General features: G+C 38.2%; 1 protein-coding gene across 1 annotated transcript in view; it reads right to left on the bottom strand.

Annotated features, from left to right (window-relative positions):
- Window positions 1-20,970, bottom strand: part of LOC134534530 (protein O-mannosyl-transferase TMTC1-like) — a 489,863-nt gene that overhangs the window by 62,569 nt on the left and 406,324 nt on the right. The window contains exons 12-13 of the mRNA XM_063373013.1: window positions 14,837-15,048; window positions 6,788-6,923 (exon numbers count right to left, since the gene is read on the bottom strand). Coding sequence (XP_063229083.1) covers window positions 6,788-6,923; window positions 14,837-15,048 — 348 coding nt within the window. The remainder of the gene's footprint in view (window positions 1-6,787; window positions 6,924-14,836; window positions 15,049-20,970) is intronic.

Consider the following 20,970-nt stretch of genomic DNA (forward strand, 5'->3'; position numbering starts at 1 on the left):
CGGTTTTGCGTTGGTTTCCCCAAATCAGCTCCTGATACATATATAATATTTTTTTTTTACAGAACGAAAAGGACTCAGAGGGTTTTTGAAAAAAAATATATACATAAATTTGTGTGTTTTCAACAAAACTACTTATGTAATTAACAAGGGTTATGGACTGTTACATCATCAATATTAACGTGAGTCAGTTTCTGAGTGGCTTGTTGTTCCCTGCGTTGTGACCGCTCACTCTGCATCGTCATTCATGACGTAACACCTTCATTGAAATATCAATTATTTTTTCGTAACGTCTTTACTGTAATCCTTCCCCAATATCAATGTTCTGTAGCCGTTGTGTGTTATCACCTCTAATCATCTCGGGTGTCCACGGGACCAACCATAGGCAAATAGGCAAACATATGTTGACATAAGTATATATATATATTTTTTCACCATTCCACATCTGGCTCAGTACAAAATCGCCGTTATTTCCTTAGTCAAGAACACCGGGCACAAATGTAAACAAATGGTCATAATTGAAGTCCCTTCACCTTTTTTATTCTTTTATCTTTATTTTTCAACGGCGTTTGCTGGGCGATCTCTATGGCAGCGGCCGTAGAATTGGTGATGTTCCTTTATCTCGGTCTGGTATGCACGAATAGAGATTGGGAACAAACTCATAAAAGCCAATATACCGTATATTACCAACTACCTCCCGAGCCTTATTAAATATCTGCATTGATTTCATTACTATTCGCACAATAATGTTTCTAATTTTATTGCTATATATGAACTACTCGTATGGTAAAGAAACAATCTTTCTGGAGCGAACATTGATTCTCTTTATTAGCGAGGAGGGGGTGGTAATGCTAGATGATGAATGATTAATAATGAATTATGATGAATGATAATGAATCATGAACTGTGATGAATATGATCGATAACGAGTGATGTTGAATAAATGAACAATTATTATGATTTTTGAATGAGTGAAGAAACATTATAAATGAGAACGATAATGAAGAATGAATGATGACTGATAAAAAATGATGAATAATATTACATAATGGCGGATGATTAAGAATGATGATAGATGATGATTGATGATGTGCCGGAAATTAGGAATTTCGACACGTTTTTTTTCTAATTTTATTATAATTTTAAATTATTTTTGGAAATTTTATTTGCTCTATAATTTGGTTACTAAAGGGCGATTTACACTTTGTTAGTCTGGTGTACTCCCCTAAGTTAAACTTTGTGCCAGTAGTCTGAAGCACCTTTCCCAGAGACGTATATGATATTTTGCAGATGTAATACTTTGTTGGCAGCTCGCTTAAAATTTCCCTCGCTTACAGGCACGTCCCAGTCCTGTAACGTTACTTCATTCACGCTTGTTCCCAGCGTCGTTGCGTTTTCCCCCCTCTTGAGTTCTAAGAATTCGTCTAAGACCAATGACCGGTCATACACTCCAGCAGGCAGCGACCGTCTCCAAGGACGCCTCGCATAAAAAAAATGTGTGTGCCAAGATGGACCACCCCACGACACCTAGCGGCAAATTCGCGAACCTCCCAGCCAACTTACCCTGTAGGCCGCCAGAGCGTAGCATCTGACTGTCCCTTTAACCCTTGGTTTAAGCAGACGCCTTGGGCGAGTAGATTCTTTTTATTTCAGACACCTCTCAACAGGTAGCGCTAAAGTCGGCCAGTGCTACCAACTTCGAGACATCCCCTCTCGGGGAACTTCGGGACCTTTCGGTCTGGACTCCCAGCCCCCTCCCCCCCAAAATGATTCAAGATTTACTTTTAATTACGAGACGCGGTTCTCCGCGGGACACTTCGCGCCGCGACTACAGACGGACCGTTTGATTATCGGCGAGTCGACGAGACACTGCTAGACTTCCATCCGGCCGCAACCGACTATGTAGTCGCCTAAATAAGGGATGTTATCCCTATAATTTTTTTTAAGTAGTTTAGACCGTCTGCTTAGTACAAGAGTAATAGTTATTTTTCTTTTAAATTTTTTTTTTTGAAATGAAGAAATCAACCACGCCCAGCCGCGTAATCGCGGGATCCAGTTCCTGGCTGGCGACGCATCTGTAAACAGAAGCCAACTCCCCTGTCTGGTGAGTGACGATTCGCGACTTTCCCCAACCTCCCCTTAACTTTTCCGGGCGTTTTCTGCCCCGTATACTGTCTGTGTACAAGTTCTGATCAGTTTTGATTCGGACTGTTCCAGACAGGGTCCGAGAGCCGGACGCCGAATTGGCATTTTCATCTCCCTTCCTCAACAGCACACAGGCGCCCTGGCATCATGTACCCGCGTGATCTCCGGGAGACGAAGCCCCGACCTCCGGTGCTTCTATATCTTTTGACCCTTTTCTGAACTTTCTTTAAATTACGTCGTCAGATGCAGTTAATTAGATAAACATAATTTCTGGACTTTAAGTTTATCCTGGGATTATTTAAACATATTTGTATTTTTTTATTGGTTTATGTATTTTTAGTAAATGAAACGTTTGATAATTCCATGTACGGCCGGCCATTAATTTTTTTTAATATACCTGAGAGCTGTTTAAGAATGTAATTAATATTGTACGTTAATATTTTCTTGTATCTGTTATAAGTTTCCTCAGTATGGAGTAATTATATTTCAGACGGAATCACACCTTTTTTTTGTTCATTTATAATAAACTGGTGAAACCTAAAGATCCACCCAGCAAGGCAAAGATGGTGATCAGACCGTGGTTTGCTGCTACAAAAATAATAGCAGTTAGCATGGTTTGAACCTTGCTACAATGATGAATGTGATGATGGGTTGATCAGTCATGTGGCTGGTTTGGACCCACAGCCATCGCCATGGGGCGATGACCATGGTGTGACTAGGACCAAATGAAATGACACTGCGGTGTTTGTCATTGACTTCTACAGCATAGATGAAGGTACAACACAAGAGCCAGTCCTGCCTAAACCCAGAAATTAAATTTGTCGCCCCGGGAAATTTAAGAGGCATTTGTCTCTCCAATAAGAAGCTCATATTACTGAGCAAACGTGTGAGGGTAATTTTTGCTAATATATTTTAATATGAATAAAGGAGTGAGTTTGTCTGTGTTTGTTTGTATGTCTGTAGCTCGCGTAGTAAGCGAGACACAGAGCCGAGAAAATTGGAAAGTAGGTCCTCAGGTGAGGTCAGTTTGCACCTCAAAGAGATTTTTTTTTCTAATTGGTCTTGGTTTGCCTTTTTTATTCTTTTATCTTTATTTTTCAACGGCGTTTGCTGGGCGATCTCCATGGCAGCGGCCGTAGAATTGGTGATGCTTCACTCATGAATTCCGATCCAGTCTTTCTGGAACCATCTTCGCCATTATACTGATACAGTGTTGTTGGTTAAATAAATGCGAATTTAAGTCTTTTAAAAATTGTTGAATCCCGTCAAAGTTAGTTCTAATGTTTTTTTTTTGTTTCACAAGTTGATATTCGTAGTTCGATTCTAATTATTTTTTCGTTCGAGGCGCGACAGTGGCATATCCAATGGATGGGCAGGTATAAGTGCCAAATTGTTATGCCTGTATACTGTCGTAGTGAGGCACGGGTACATCAACTAGTATGTGTGTGTATTTGTGTATATATATATAATTACGCACTTTGAATTTTCTAAGCCCGGTTTGTATTTTTATCTCAGTGTCCTGATGTTTGTTTCCAGTGAACTCTTCACCAAGTCAACCGATTTCGATGAAAATTGGCATTTATGTGTAATTTTTTCCAACTTGAGAGATATGATAGTTTTTATTTCGATTAATGGTCTTAATAATTTATAATTAATAATAAACTGATTATCAATGTTGATTGGTGTTTAAGCCCGGGAAACAGTGGGTACTTCGTCTCCATGACAACGTTGCGTGCTCGAGTCGGGAAACCATCGGTGCTATTCGTTTTTTCTTCGGTACATTACAAAGCATTGTATTAAGTTTTTGTCAAAATTAATTAATTTTAATTTTATTTCATTTATAATAACTGTAAATAAGAGATTTGGTCTCATTCCCCCCCCCCCCCCCCCAATTAATACAACCGTGTGAAACCGGGTCGGGCAGCTAGTATTTTATAGTATTTTCAAAACGTAACCCATTTTTGTTACATTTCACTTTTCCAACTGGCATCCCGATTTATAAGACGTATTGACGTCATATGCCAATGTTTGATGTACACGTGCATACGTGCAGGCAGAGAGAGCCTAGCCGGAAGAGGCAGTCTATAGACGCGTGACAGGAAAGGTATTTAAAAGTGTATCGAAACAACTCGCGTGTATATACTTCCGCGCACCAAGGAATTAATAGGCAGAGTGTTACACCGAGAAGCCTTTGAAAGAGATGTTCTTAAATACATTATGTATAATGTGTAAATATATGAATTATAACACAATTATTTCGCCACTCGTAAAATAGTTACATGTCTAAATCATTCAGGTGATAAAATGTATTCCGATACTTTGATTGCAGGTGGTTTAATCATCAAGTTTAATTTAGTATTTTAATCACTAAAGTACTTTTATCACGACTGCCATGATAAATAGGTGAATTGTCACAAACCTCTAAATGTAAAATATAACATACAAATGATTAAAGCGTAACTTAATGGTGCAGGAATTTCCACCAAACTACCTACCGGAGCACGAACTCTAGAATATTACCAAAATAACTATTTTCACAACAAATCAGAGGCGGTCCTATGAAAGAGATTACGCCCTTCCGCCTATCTCCCACCATTATTTAACTTACAACAAAAAACTAGATATATAAGTAAAGAGATTTGAAGTTGTCAAAAAAGCGTTAAATAACCTGAGGGTCTATTAACTTTAAAAATCTCTATCTATTTAAGTGGGAGGTATTCCGTAACTAAAACACTCAGATAACCCACTCCCCTTCCCCTCATCAAAGCACTAATTAATTAGCCCCTCCCAAAATTCTAAGCTAGGTCCGCTCCAGCAACAAAGCCAAACCTACTTTGAAGCATGAATATTTAACACTTCAAATTTATATTTAAGTAATTTTTGTTTAGGCTATCAACAGACGATCACAAAAAATTTAATCAAGAGGATAATTTTGTTTTCCATGTCTAACTAAAACTTTGGGACACATTTAACCCCCCCCCCCCCCCCAATTAATGTCAATTCATTAAATAATACAAGTTAACATATGGAAATATAGGTTACATTTGGTGGCCAAATGAAACATTCATGTCATCAATAATAATATTTCATTGGACAGTGAGCTTGCATCTATCCTAAATAAAAACTCGTAACAAGGTTAAAGTTTAGATAGCCAATTAAAAATGAAACCATTATTTTAAATTTGTGCCTTTATTTTAAAAAAAAATTTAATCCTAGGCCTACAAAAAAAACGGATTTTATCAAGATCACTTGCAATTTGACCACTTGAAGCCTACCGACCTTGCTTTCAGCAATTTGTCTTTTTACGGTCCATAAAATATTTAATTTCTGGAAAATTTACAGATTTAATACTAAATTTAATACTTGATTAAATTCACTTGAGTTCTTTATTTTACTGTTGAGCGAAAATGTTTCACGCGATTTAGCACTGAGCCATATATTATAATGAGCCATTGTCTGCAATTTTCTTGGCTTCTGGGTGTAGGCCGTGTCAGGTATCTAATTGTCTTGCGACGTTTCGGCAGTCATTGCAGCTGCCATCATCAGGTAGACCAAGTCTGACTGGGCCGTGTCAGGTAATTGTCTTGCGACGTTTCGGCAGTCATTGCAGCTGCCATCATCAGGTAGACTAAGTCTGACCTGGGCCGTGTCAGGTAGTTGTCTTGCGACGTTTCTGCAGTCATTGCAGCTGCCATCATCAGGTAGACTAAGTCTGACTGGGCCGTGTCAGGTAGTTGTCTTGCGACGTTTCTGCAGTCATTGCAGCTGCCACCATCAGGTAGACTAAGTCTGACCTGGGCCGTGTCAGGTAGTTGTCTTGCGACGTTTCGGAAGTCATTGCAGCTGCCGCCATCAGGTAGACTAAGTATGACTGGGCCGTGTCAGGTAATTGTCTTGCGACGTTTCGGCAGTCATTGCAGCTGCCGCCATCAGGTAGACTAAGTCTGACCTGGGCCGTGTCAGGTAGTTGTCTTGCGACGTTTCTGCAGTCATTGCAGCTGCCACCATCAGGTAGACTAAGTCTGACTGGGCCGTGTCAGGTAGTTGTCTTGCGACGTTTCTGCAGTCATTGCAGCTGCCACCATCAGGTAGACTAAGTCTGACCTGGGCCGTGTCAGGTAGTTGTCTTGCGACGTTTCGGAAGTCATTGCAGCTGCCGCCATCAGGTAGACTAAGTCTGACTGGGCCGTGTCAGGTAGTTGTCTTGCGACGTTTCTGCAGTCATTACAGCTGCCACCATCAGGTAGACTAAGTCTGACCTGGGCCGTGTCAGGTAGTTGTCTTGCGACGTTTCGGAAGTCATTGCAGCTGCCGCCATCAGGTAGACTAAGTCTGACTGGGCCGTGTCAGGTAGTTGTCTTGCGACGTTTCTGCAGTCATTACAGCTGCCACCATCAGGTAGACTAAGTATGACTGGGCCGTGTCAGGTAATTGTCTTGCGACGTTTCGGCAGTCATTGCAGTTGCCACCATCAGGTAGACTAAGTCTGACCTGGGCCGTGTCAGGTAATTGTCTTGCGACGTTTCGGCAGTCATTGCAGCTGCCACCATCAGGTAGACGGCCCACACCCAGAAGCCGAGAGAGTGGAGAACAGTGGCCTTGGAAGGGGGAGTGTGAGAGAGGTTGGGCGGGTCCGCGCACTCACCGTATCATGAGCTGGTGTATCCGGGGCCACTGGCCCTTGGTCCTGAGGATGCGCGCGGCGCCCAGCAGGGACGCCCTGTGAGTGGGCGATAAGGACAGCGCCCCCTGATAGCAGTGCAGCGCCTCCCAGCCGCGGCCTGCGGACACAGCGCGCGTTCACTCGCCAGCCCAGCTCGTGCATACACGTCCGTGAAACAACGTCCCGGTCGTACATTCCAATAGCATCAACTGTAAGCGTCGTACATTTCAAAGGCGTAGCCACAGGGGAGGTCTGCCCTCCCTTCCAGGATTAAATAAACCACAACACACAAGCGAAGAAAGAAGAAGAAAATTATAGGCACTTAGCCACAGACAGATTACCACAATAAATGTATTTCCATTTTAGCACGGCATGCCTATCATACACAGAAGGGGCAGGAATTCTGAGTAGTCCATATTGAATACCGGTTTGCAAACGTGTTAACTGTATGTATGTATTTCATACCAACTTGACAAGTGTCTGTCACGTATTTAAAAAAAAAAAAAAACGTAAATATATGAGCGTATTTATGGTTGTTTTTTTTTTTTTTTTTAACGAAACCACACATTTAACTTCAGGAAAAAAGTGTTAATAACAGTTAAATAACAACCAAAGTATTAAACGCATAGATTTCATTTTTCAAGCAAAATCATTACTTAAATTCCTATGTGTAAATGTTGGTTCTGAAAAAAAAAACTACTATTCGCCAATATTTTAGGGTGACAAAAATTTTCTTTTATAAATTCAATTATAATGAAAACTTAACTCAATATAAAAGAAGTTCATGTTGGACACCCTCCTTCACAAAAACCTGGCTGTGGCCCAGGTTGGTTTAAGGTCAAATCAAAGAGTAACTCATACAGGTTCAGATAAGCGCATGCGTGAGTACTACTTTGTGGTTTTCTCGCTTGCAGCGCCACCTAAGCCAAATGGTGACTTCTGGGCGTAAAGCGTTTTGTGTGCTGCAGTTTGCTAAGAATGGATCTGTAATTTCTGTTCGACGTGCGTTTCGTTTAAAGTTTAAATTGCGATACCTCATTTCGCAAACAAAAAAAAAACATCAACCGATGGTATAAGAAATTCGAGACGACGGAGCTCTTTTTCGCCGGCCTCCACTTTCACCTGACACAACGCCATGCGATTTTTTTTCCTTTGGGGCTTTATAAAAGATTGTTTCTACGTACCGTCGCTACCTTATGATTTGATAGATTTGAGACGCAGAATTGAAGTGCCTATTGCTTTCATTACTCCGGACTTGTTGACCAAAGTGTGAGAAGAATAGGATTTTAGGATGGATGTGTGCCGTATAACTTAAGGTGCACATATTGAACATTTATAAGAAAAAAATAGGTCAGTTTGCCTCCAATTTGATGAATAAATTGTTTTAAGAAGTCTAAAATTACTTTAAATATACATTGAAACTGGGACATACTTTTATGGACGTTCTCCACATTAGTATGGACCGCAAAAATTGGCAGATTCATTTCTAGATAGGATAAAATTCAAATGTGCATACAACTAAGCTAATTCCGCTAATGGCTCACAGTTTATAGTGAATACTCCTGGCCAATAAGATAGCATTTACTGTATAGTTACCGAACCACAGACTTCCAAGTAGATACGTGTCATCAGTCGTAGCCAATGAACATGTGGCAGTCCGAATTGCATAGGACTGTGGAGTCAGTACTAGATTTTATATATGTCTCACATTTAATTTTGTAGCGTGAGTCACGTAAATTGTATATTAATTATTTAGGTAGCACATGTACTTCCATGTAGCTTTATTCTTTTTCCGTCAAAGCGTGACGCTTCCGTGAATGTTAATTCATCCCCATTTAGCAGAAACCTTTCTGCATAATATTTTATTTACTGCTGACCAACCACGTCTCGGCCTATACATAATTACATTCTTCACAGCACCCAGCGGAAAAACTTTCCCTGTCTCTCTTGGGGTAGCTTTAACAATTCATGAGCTTCCAAGAATACGCTTAATAGTGTCCTAGCTCGTTATAAACGCGTTTAATTAGTGAAAATATAATTAGTTCTAATTACATTTCAAGCATTTCTCTCGGTTCTTGGTATAGTTTATTAACGTACGATTTCAAAACGTTGATTTAACAGCATGTGACGCAAATAATACTATGTGTAGATGTATTATTTTTTATATGAAAAATACTATAACGTTATGCGTCTTACCTAATATTATTTATCTTTAAGAAAAGTTATAATAACCATTACAGTTATGATAAAACAATTGTTTTATTGTCAGCAGTTCAAAGTATTAAAAATAAACACAGAACCTATAAAAAATGACAGGTGTTCTCTATATGTAATATATACAATCATGTCCTTTACTTTACTCTAATTAAATAACTAATTTGGAAACATCTACTAATAAAATTCTTGACACTGACTTACAGACAACGCACGGCCTAAACCGGTATGTCTAGAAGCATGAAATGTTGCATATGTTTTCCTTATGTAACGCGAGAGAGCACTAAGGAAGGATTTTTGAAAATTCATTCCCTAAAGGGGTTAAATACGGGATGAAATTTTGGATGGAAGTTTGTTATATTTTATGCTAGAAATATGGAGATTATTGTTGAGGTTTCTGTTTATAAATATTAGAATTTAATTATATTCAATGATATAAGTGAACTGTATCAGCGTTTTTTTTGTAATTCATAAAAAATGAGGCTAAAATAATTTCCCATCGTGCACACGGTTAGTCTTAAATAAAATGTAAGAATTTACAACAATGTTCGTTACACAGAAACAAACGTAACTTGACGCCCACCTTGCAGCCAAGCCTTTTGAAATGAATCCCCTTAGAGTGACCACAAGATCCCTCCTTCGCAGATGAAATGCGAGGATGTCCGTAATGAAGGGTGAAGCAACGGCAAAAAAAAAAAAAAAAAAAAAGGAAAGTTGAAAAAAACAACAACAATCCTTTGAAATAACACTGGGCACAGGCGACATCCGTCCAATTTTCCACTTTACAAACAGCTTCGTGGTCGGACGGGCGTGTGATCGAAACGCGATATCAGCGCTGGCGGGACTTTCTCTCCAGCGGAAGACCACCTCTTCTTCTCCTCTTCATTCTGTCTCCACCTCTCTCAAAAAAAAAAAAAGAAGTATTCCCTGTGGACCCTTTCAACCACGAGGCAACAGGTTTGTTCCATTTCCTGGTCAAATCTGCCGAAAAACTGCCCGCTTTCGGAGCATTATCTCGCGCAAAACCCAGCAGTAGCCTACAGTCGGCTCGCACTGGCGCGAAATCTTCCGAGATCCCCCCGCAAGACTCGTGACTCGTGCCTTGCCGGCATTCAGCAAAGCAGTTAGCAAATAAAGATGAAGTATGGAGCAGGCCGAAAGTGTTGCGATTCTTTGTTATTGGGGGGGAGGGGGGTGATAAGCGTGAGAAGCAAACGGTAGGAAGGGGGATGTAAGGAAAGTGAAGGGAAAACAATCAAGGCGTTCTTTGAATGCTTCTTGCAACGTACTACGAAAATTTGCACATAATTTTATATTTTAATTAATGATTCGTTCAAATACAACTCTTTTTAAATCATGGAAAACATAATATAAAAATTTTACTTTCATATACTAACGGAACTCTACTTACTAGGGATGGGCCAGTCAAATGCTCAAATACGTACCATTAAATCCTTAGTATTCGAGAAAAAATATTCGAAGAAAATATTCTAGAAAATGGAGTAAATTTAAAAATTCAACACTGATAACTTATAAAGTTTAATAGGTCAATTTTTTCTTCATATTTAACTTGTTACCTTTCTCCAAGTTGGTGTACTCTTAAAATGTGATTATATATTCACATACATATATTGATTCTGTAAACTTAGTTTGGAATACAAACATTTAATGGTGAGAATGTTTCCAATCATAGTTTTTTTTTTTTAAATTTTCTTGTAGTACATTATTATATATTTGACCCTTGAGACCTTGATTCGGATTCGAGGGGTATATTGAGATACTCTTTGGGATTCGAATTCGAGAAAATTGGGATTTGACCCATCACGCAAACTTATTCGGTTTTTTTTTTCCCCCTACTTATTGTCTGATCTCGGATCTGTTTGATTCCAAGTCTGGCCAACCTTGCGGAAAACATCTGCGGTAAAGGCGCGTGCAATTTCCATCGCAAACACGCTGCCGGGAGGAGAAGGGGGGGGGGGGAGCTGAGTGAACCAGAAAGCGAGGGTTAATTAATGGGGTGATTGTAACGAGCCAAGGCGGCTAATTAATTACGTCAGTGCTGTGGCCGCGACGGACGAGAAGCCGTGTTTGAAATGAGCGCGCGTGCAAGTCGTCTAGACGGTCGCCATCACCGTGCGCAACGAAAGTATCGACGTGAAATTCCAGTCCCGATGGAATTGGTTTGCACAGCGTCATATTTCAAGGGCAGCAGTAGTTATTACTGTTAAATCTTAACTACTCTATCGTAAACTAGCCCTGACAAGAGTTCACAACACGCCGAATTTTTAGGTTAAAAATTATTAAATTATGGGGCTCCTGAACAGAGAAGTTTAAATTTTGCAGATTTGAGTTTGCCATACAAAGATATATTTTCAATGTTTGAAAAATGTATGTGTAGCTCACTCAAAGATGCAATATTGTTGTCTTACGCCCCTATGCTCACGCAATAAACTCCACTATATTTTTTGTTAAATCACTTTACTAATAAATTAGAAAGAAAATGAAATAGTTTTTTTTTTAACCTGCATGAATAAATTTTAAACGATTCTCCATATGTGCACAGTATCTCGGCGTAGGTTTTCTGTTACTGTGTTCGTTGGTGAAGTCGTCGTTGAGTTGTCATAATATTTATTATCTTCAACGTTGTGTTCGTATATTTTCTGCATTGACCAGGTTTGATACCTACCTGAATTTACTGTTATCGTTTAAACTGTTTTGTGGTTGTTAACCCACTGTATTCATCTGAACTGAAATTATTTTAATGACGAAATTCCTTCCAAGGAATTCTTGTGCTTGCTGATATTTCAGTTTAAATGTGTTAGTTTGTGCTGTCGTCGTTGTATTGTCCATAATACCGGTTTAGGTTCATCGTTGGGTTTCTCTGTTTGGCTTCACTTGATTTAGACTTGTTCTCTGAGGGTTTATGTTTTAATTTTTAATCATTAATTTGTGTTCTTGAATTTTGTTCCACGACAAACAGTGCAAAACTGCAATGGCGTATGTCCAAGAAATTGTATTAAATCAAAATTATACATTGCATGAATCATTTAAAAAACAAATCAAATATGTGCATTCATATTTGTGCTATTTATATCCACCAAATTAAAGTAAGCTAATTTGTGTGTATTGTAGATTAGTTGGGCATAAATGTCAATAAATTTCGATTTTTGGAGTCAAGGATGGTTATCATACAACCAAAAGGTTAACCTGATGATTATAAAACATAAAAAAAAATTAGTATCTAATAAAACTTAATGAAAATCCTTGATTTTGTTTCTTAAATATCAAGACACGGAAGTACAGCTATACAATATTGTATTAAAAGGTTAAAAATCATTACAAAGACCTTTAACATAGTTCATTATCCTGAGGAAAGCTGTGATTATTTTGGATGTTGGTATCGTTCGGGACACAACTACATTCCTTTGGTTTCAAACTGTTTGGATGATATTGCCTGATTTGCTAGATGCCATTTTCACAGAAAAAAAAAATTGCGCGTGTTTTACAGTACTCGCCAGTGATATGTAACTTCTAAACTCAGTAACGAGGAAATTCTTGTTGCAGGGACTCAAATTTTAATCTAGAATTCTGTAAAATAGTGCCGAGCATGATAAATATACGCAAATTGTGTTTTCAAATACTTTTATCGAATTTTATCACACTTAGTTGCTACACCCGCCGCTAGAATTCGCTGCTGGAGCAGCTACGTCGACTATTGAATCATTTGATTCACAAACAGACATTTTAAACTATATAATGAAACGGCTCTGATAAAAGCGAAAAAAGACATGAAAAAAATACTAAACCCTAGCTTTGGACCTGATTTTCGACAAGGAATTGTATTAAAATATTGCGCATCTTATTGAAATTCATCAAACAAATCATAGTATAAAGTTACCCTTTGTCTTTGCGAACTTTGGTTCGCGCCATCCTACACGTAAGACAGCACCGTGGTCATACATTTACGTACCTTGACTTCCGTCGCATTTACGAAATTACTCCCCAATTGCCTTATACCGATAAATAAGACGTTACACACATAAAAATTAGAGCGCTTGTAACTCAGTCCAAGTGATAGAAGTGAAACTTCTTTGGCAATTCAAACCTCAACTCGTAAATACATCGTAAGGGGTAAAACGGCAGAGAGAAAAGAGAGAGACAGAGAGATAGAGAAATGAGAAAGAAGATTTTTTTCTAAAGATAACACAGCAAATGAATTTTTGGCTTTCAGTTCTTTTTCAAATATTTAAGAATACTTATTTTTTAAAAAAAATTATTATAAATTTGATTAAAATAAAAAAAATATTAAACTTGAGTAAACCAAATTAATACTTACTTTAAAATAACTGCTCAAGATATGAATGGTTATTGATCAATCAGTAATGACTAATTAACCATATATATGTATATATATATATGTATATTACTTGCTGTTCAAATACTCAAACCATTAAAATAAACTCAGCATGTTACTGTTTCTTTAAACAACTTGGAACACGCTAAATCTGTGAATTAAATATGAAATTCATAACAGGTAGCGCTATATATGCGGGAAATGCAGGGACTGTCTCAATAGCGCTCTCTACGCTGCTGGTTGAACAAGGGGGAAGGCGTGCACGCTGGTAGAAAATAAAGAATTCAATGCATTAACAGCTGACCCTAAAGGATACCTATACTTATCTATTTTATGAAACAAACGTATGTGCATACTATGACATATTTTTGTTCTATTTTTGAAGTGAAAACTTCTTAAGCAGCGTTGAGCGATTTTTGGTAGGGGCAAAACGTATGGACTGGCGACGCGCATCGGCCTGTGTACATGTATACGCATATATACACTAATACATTGTATATACTCGACTGTATCATGTGCGTGTTGGACTCTTTTTTGGATGGTTAAAATCTTGTGAGTTCGCATCACCGACATGCTGTAGTAGCAGTAAGTGAAGTTAATTTGACCACGTGAATACATGACCTAGGTCTGACATCACTGGTAAGTCATAGCTAGGTAATGAATTTTTACGTAATTTTTACATAACCAATGACATCTGTTGTGACTAAAAAAAATGATGAAAGGATAAATGATATGCTGACATCGTACTGACATAATCCCAAAATCATTTTCTTACGTACATTTGACGTAGAAATAATGTCATATATTACACATTATAAAAATAAAGTTTTTAAGTTTTCAGTTCTATTGACAGTCCCCTGACTGGCTAATTTTTTTTTTTGGGGGGGGGGGGTGGGGGGGTGGGGGAGGAATCATCGCACAAAGAGGAGAACTGAAAATATCCCGGTAACGTATAAAGGCATGGGGTGCCCTTTTTGTAACTTTTTTTGGCACAATTACCTTATCTTTTTCGTGTCAGAAAAGTATCACAAATACGTTACGCTAAAACGTTGCATTGTTTTTTCGTCCGTGAAATGTTACTGTCGTCGCTCCAGAAGCAGTTTTACTTCGAAATATGAACGTCTGTAAGCTTCAGCCTGGGGGTGTGGGCAGGGGCGCAACAACTAAATTTCCAAAAGTGGGGGGGGGGGCAATATACCTTTTTATAAAGAATCATCCCTCCCCCCTATTGAAGCGGTGGGTCCGGGGGTCCACCTCCGGGAAAATTTGTATTTCAAGGTGGAAAAATGGTGCTATTTAAGCAGTTTTATTATCTAAAAATTGATTACACAGCACTTTCTTTGGCCCTGTTTGCCCCCACTTCAAGGTTTCAGAGGGGGGAGGGCAAAATACCCTTGCCCCCCCCCTCCTTGTTGTTGCGCCCCTGGGTGTGGGGTTGAGCGGGCAGGGAGAGCCGGGCTCACCTCGGTCGCGCAGCCAGGCGCCGTACGCGGCCAGGTTGTCGGGCTGCGGCGGCCTGAGCGCCGCCAGGTGCCCCAGCAGGCGGCCCGCCGCCGAGTGCAGGCCGCGAGCCGCGTACAGCCGCGCCAGCAGCACGTGGGCGGGGCTGTAGCCCGGGTCCAGCCGCACGCAGCGCTCCAGCATGCGCGTCGCCTCGGCGCTGCGGTTCATCCTCCTGCCGGCACGCGACCACACACACACCGTCCATACACTCCACCCAGCGGCATTTACCTATCTCGCGTGAGTTAGCCTTGTGCTGCTATCTGACGATCCTAACAATAACAAAAAAAAAAAAAAAAAAAAACATTGGCTGCTTTAATTTTTTTCCTTCCGCCACGTCTGCTGAAAGTTACACAATAGATTCTAATTTATTTTTAATATATTTCTGTGTGCCTCAAAGGATTAATATTTTATATCGTTATTATGTTTAATAATATCGAAATTAAAAAAAAAAATTCTAAAATAAAATTAATAGTAGCCAAGTCAATTTTAGTCAATTTAATTATAAAACCTTATATTTACGAAGAACTTAAAATTACATATATATGCTTTTAAATTATAAATATTTTTTAAATAAGTGAAACAAAGGTAAAAGTGGTGGTAACACCTGAAACATTGATATCAGCTTTATTTTTTCCTTCGAGGCAATATATATTTTATCGGTAACAGTATACAAAAATACCTACATGCGTAGATACGTGGAAAAAATTTTGCACTCCCCGTGGCACTTCCTGCCGCAAACGTACATCGTCAGGCACAAGTGGTGTACTCGTATTCAGGTGTAATAAAATAACAATTATGTATGTATAAAAAATTACATTGAACAAACCTTTAATGTTGAATCACCTCAATGAGGTTGGTTTGCAGGAAGTATTTACCGACTAATTTCTGCCGTTTAAGCAAAAAAAAAAACAATATTATACATACTTATTCTTGGTGTTATAATATGTGTTTTAAAATGATACAGTTTAATTTTCTTTTAATTTACCTATTGGGCCGAAACTTTTGGTTTGAAAAATACTTAAAAGATAGCACCGCGTTCGTTGCGATTATATCTTGTTATGACTATACAAGTTTCACTACTATGAGGTTTAATTTGGCACACCAATACGATTAGTACGTACCTCAAAGCTCAAGAAAGTTTGTGTGTGTGTATATATAGGTTTCGCATACATATGTACGGTTACATGTTAGCCACACGTGGGTCTACCATCTTGACGACTGTGACTTGTCACTATAGCAGTTTATGCATGCATGCGTATGGACTTTTAATTTGTTGAATTTCCTTGTGTAATGCACGCTATTTCATTGCATATCTGGTGCATACTAGACTTTCACTCTTAACGCACCTAATTATATAACCTTCAAAATGAAAAAAAAACGCGGGTGACGTTAGTTCCGGTCTAGGGGGAAATGCCTCAGGCTCAGCGATGAGGCATTTACGTTCAGCTCATTTTATTTCCCATTTTTTTACACTTTGTTAACAATATTCACTTAATTAACCAGGAAATTTAGCACTCGCGAAAGCAAGCTTTACGTGCGACGCGATCGGTGCTCCTGTTGTTCGGCTAGCCCTGAGAAATCAATAGTACTATCTTTTTAAAGAGAATTATAGTTGTGTTTTATAAGTGGGAAAAAAAATTACCTTTCTCTAATATGGTTAGTATTTTTATCAAGCTCAGCATTGTTTTTAAAATCTCTACTAAAAGGCTTTAATTTTTAAGCTTCCATTGTGAATGTTTCAATCGTCAATCTACAGTAGAGCATTTCTGCTCAGCAAGTAACAATAGCACATTATATTAATTGGACGTGAAATACATGGTATAAGATAAAAACGCTGTAGCTTCTTATATAAACAGTAATTTTTCTTAAAACCTGTAGCATATTCACAAAAATAAAACATTTTTATTTTAATGACAAAAAAACCTGGGGTGCTCTTTCCTTTTCAAATTGAATATCCTAACGAATAGTCATTAGTGAAAGTGTGTTTTTTTAGTATATTTTATTTTATCACAAGATTTTAATTTCGAACATGACAGTTTGGTTAGCAGTTAATAGAAAACAGGCCACAGTGATAAAAGTAATATATACTTTTATTAATATAATTTTTACTACCTTTACTTATATGCAAAACTAGCGATCCTAGTCAATACCTGCATTGTGTTAAAATTAAATATAGATTTCTAACTTTGTACTCATTAATATTAACCTAAAGTTTCTAACAAATAACTTAATATTAAAAATAAATTATGAATAGAAAAACAATTATATGTAATAGAAAGATTTTCAATCTTCTGATTTATTTTACTTATTTTAAACATTAATATGTGTTAATTCATTTATACTTTCTAGTAAATACTTAATCGGGATTAAAACTTCACTCTAAATATGTTTCACTCAAAATTTCGGTAAGAATTCAAGGTCAATGCCTGCTCTCATTGCTGGCGATTTCTCATTATAGACCATAAGAATATATGCGCCAATCTTTATTATGTGCCAGAGACGTACTGCTTTAAAAAAAATTTTTAGCAACAAGTCATAAGTAAAGGTTGTGAAAAATAAAAGTTCCTTTTTTTTCATCTCAAAAAGTACGTGTAATATTTGATCGACGTGTCTAGACTCTACAAATTATACTCTTTCCTTTGTTAGCTAAATTTTTTCCATCACAAAATGCGCAAGTGTTATTGCCTACAGCACCAGAACACAAACACAAAAGGCGAAGCGTGAATTCAAATGGTATTGACGTTTTGTTTAATTAAAGCTTCAGTATTGTTTGGACACGTTCCCTGCATAAAGCTGAGTAGCATAAAAAACTTCTGGAAAGAAAACATGATGTAAAACATCAGTTATCAACATAAACAAGCAGAAAACATTTAATGGATGGAACACAAAAACATTGTCTTATGAAGCTTTGGTACTTTCATGCGCAAACACTGACCATGGAAAATTTAATCACCCAAAACATAATAAAATATTTTAAGTTATACAGAATGAGTATGAATACGTCTAACGAATTTCGGTGGCAGGTCTATCACAAAAAATTAAGTTGTAAATACACACGCAAATGGTCTAAAGTGCTCTCCAAGGCTTTTATGGGTCATTTTAACTGGAGAGAAGCAACGGGTTTATTGCAAATAATAGAGAAAATATCTTATGGACAACTAAGCAACTGGGTAATTTTTCATCAAAGTTTGACTGTTGCTGTTCATTCATAATTTGGGGATGTATTAATTTTGTTTCCCATAAAAATTCTGATATGTGATTACCCAAATTATATCAAGGAAATCCCTTTATGACAGCGACAAGTTTTACGATGTTTGTAGGTCTTTGTCCAATAAAAAAATATTATCCAAATGCTTCGTGTTTCAACTTAAATACTTTATCTCATGTTTGCAATAAACCAGTTGATCAATTTCAAATTCAAAGTTGTAAACCAGCCTCGGGTGGACACTTCAGAACATAATTTACTAAAAAAATACACAGCCGAAGTTAGTTTGTTGAATTAAGACTCACTCTGTATACCACAAAAGTATTTCAATGTTGCCGGTAAAAAACAAAACTGGTACTTAAAAAGTGCCTATTCCTTCATTATTTATTTTATTGATATGTTGGCAAGCGTACGTTATTTGATAAATGAAGACACCATGGCAGCGTTAGAACTAACACTGATTTGCTAAATTTTGCATCAATCGCACAGCCTTTAAAAAAATGTGCATTCTCTTGAGTATAATAAAATTTCCAGTGTAATGAAAATTGTCGGCAGTAACTTTTCTTAAGTAGATTTACTAAGCCTCAGTCTCACAAGCCGATTTGGTTATAAAACTTTCTTGTTATTAATTTAATTTGAAAGCTCAAAATGAGAATGTATCCTGACAGTTCTTTTGGGTTTTATATTTCGTCTCAAATCTTCTTATTATACATTACTATTTAACTGTGGTTAAAAAATGTGCTAAAAATGATTATGATTACTTGCAAATATTTTAAAATATTAAGTTAAGTAAAACATTATGACGCGAAAAATTTTATGAGTAACAAAAAAATTCAAGAAAACTATGAAAAAAATTATCAGTAAAATCACTTTATTGAAAAAAAATTAATAACTAACTAAGCATGTTAAACCATGTCTTGAGTCTATTTTCTGATGGTTTTTGTGGCACAAAACTCTGCACTGACTTGTAGTCAGTTGTGTTTGCTCCTCTGAGTCTAGTCGGAACAGGATCCCTCCGGAGTCCTGGTATCCCAGTGTGGAACAACAGAACACACACATCCATTGTGAAGCAAAGTTTATCTTCCATTTGTTTGGCGGGGTGGCCTTTGTTTTCTGCAGCCAATTATACGCGGCGCTTGCAGCTGGCAGAATGGGGGTGCGGGCACCGCGGCCGCCCGTTAAAGACATGACAAATAAGCTCTGAAAGGCGTGACCGCAGCAGGGCTGGACCCCGCACTGAGGAGACAATTACTCGCGCGGATGCCTGCAGTGATTGGATGATGTGTTATCAATGGCCCTCAGGGACAGTGCTCCCCTACCCCCCCCCCCTCCTCCCCCCCCCAACCGGGCCTTTCACTCCAACCCTGTTGCAGGCCGATGCGTTTGTAGTTCGCGGTGGTGGCGCTCATATATGGTTCAGTGGCGGTGGGGGTAAAGCAGGGTGGAGGGAGGAGAGTGAAGGACGGTAGGGGGAGGAGGGTAAAGGATAGTGGTAGAAGAGGGGGGGTAGGGGGTTCAATAGTGTGTGCACAGAACACCGTCGCTCGCCCTACTGGCTGGTTGCCCAACCGGGAGAGAAGGGGGTTTCGGAGTCAGGACTCAGCAGAGCGGCCTGATAATGCAGAGGGAGAGCATTTAGCCGCAGTTGCCGGCGACAACACTTGGTGGCGCGCGTATCGCCGGTAATGAACAAGCTCCCCCCCCCCTCCCTTCCACCGCCTAGCCCTATGACGTCAGTTAAGCGACTCGAAGCGTGAAAGCAGCCCATCCATGACCTGATAAGGGTCCCTCGTGGGGACACGACGGCAACCGTTGAGGCAGTCTGCCGATGTTCGACTCTAACTTTTTCGATTGCTTTGACTTTAGGGCAGAGAACTTTTGATGAATTCTGATTACTGTCTCCTGCGCAGAGAAAATTGGCTTACAATTTGACCTCTAAACTATCAAAATCAAGTGATTTAAAGTGGCCATATGTGCAATTGTTTACAGAGATCACTCCTTTATAAATACCTTTTGGTCATAAATTATTTAATTTTAATTATTATGTTCAACTCGGACACACAAATTGACATAAGATTTTGTAACTCCAATAAGGATGAAAATAAATCCATGATATCACACCTTTTTTAAAGCGCTGTGTAATGTAGGACACAAAAAAAATTGTTTCACTGCTTAACTTGCTAGGCAACTTGCTAGTGCAGTCTATATCGATTATTGGTCCATGCTTCAGATTGGACGTGTGTGAGTGGGCAGGACTACAAGGTCCATATATGGACTACTGTTGGGCGCATCATTGTCTTTGAAATAAGCCTTGATTTGACTTTAGCGTAAATCCATAGATAGGTAAATAAAGGAAGAATGAGTTACAGAATCTCGCTTTTTCAATGCAATAATACTCATAAAATTAGTATAGTTTGCGATTTTCACCATTATTGCTTTTTTTTTTGCGACCAAGCTCTTTGAAATTAGTAAAATGTATCACTTTTGGCAATTTTAAAAATTAACTTTAGAATTCTTACAGATATAAATTATAAACACATAGTGGTATGATTTTCAATTTTCTTTAAGAAACATAAATTATAATCTTCCTCCATTTAAAGTCGTTGACTTGATTCTCTTTAACGATTAATTTTTCCTTACCTCATACTTCCTAGCGTTATGATTTTTTTTCTCATTATTTGGATACAACCTGATTCCGTGAAATTTTCCGAATATAGATATTTAAAACAGGCTACATATTAGTAAATTGGGCAAGAGAGAGGCAGACATGCGCCCCGTGAAAATTTTCCATATCCGTACATAAAGTTTATATTTTCATATTGGACAAGAATTTTGTGTTCATCACTGGCGCTGTTTTCTCTTTTAAGACATACATAAACAGTGAAGTTT

The sequence above is a fragment of the Bacillus rossius genome, chromosome 7 (genome assembly GCF_032445375.1).
Source record: "Bacillus rossius redtenbacheri isolate Brsri chromosome 7, Brsri_v3, whole genome shotgun sequence".
Lineage (NCBI taxonomy): Eukaryota > Metazoa > Arthropoda > Insecta > Phasmatodea > Bacillidae > Bacillus > Bacillus rossius.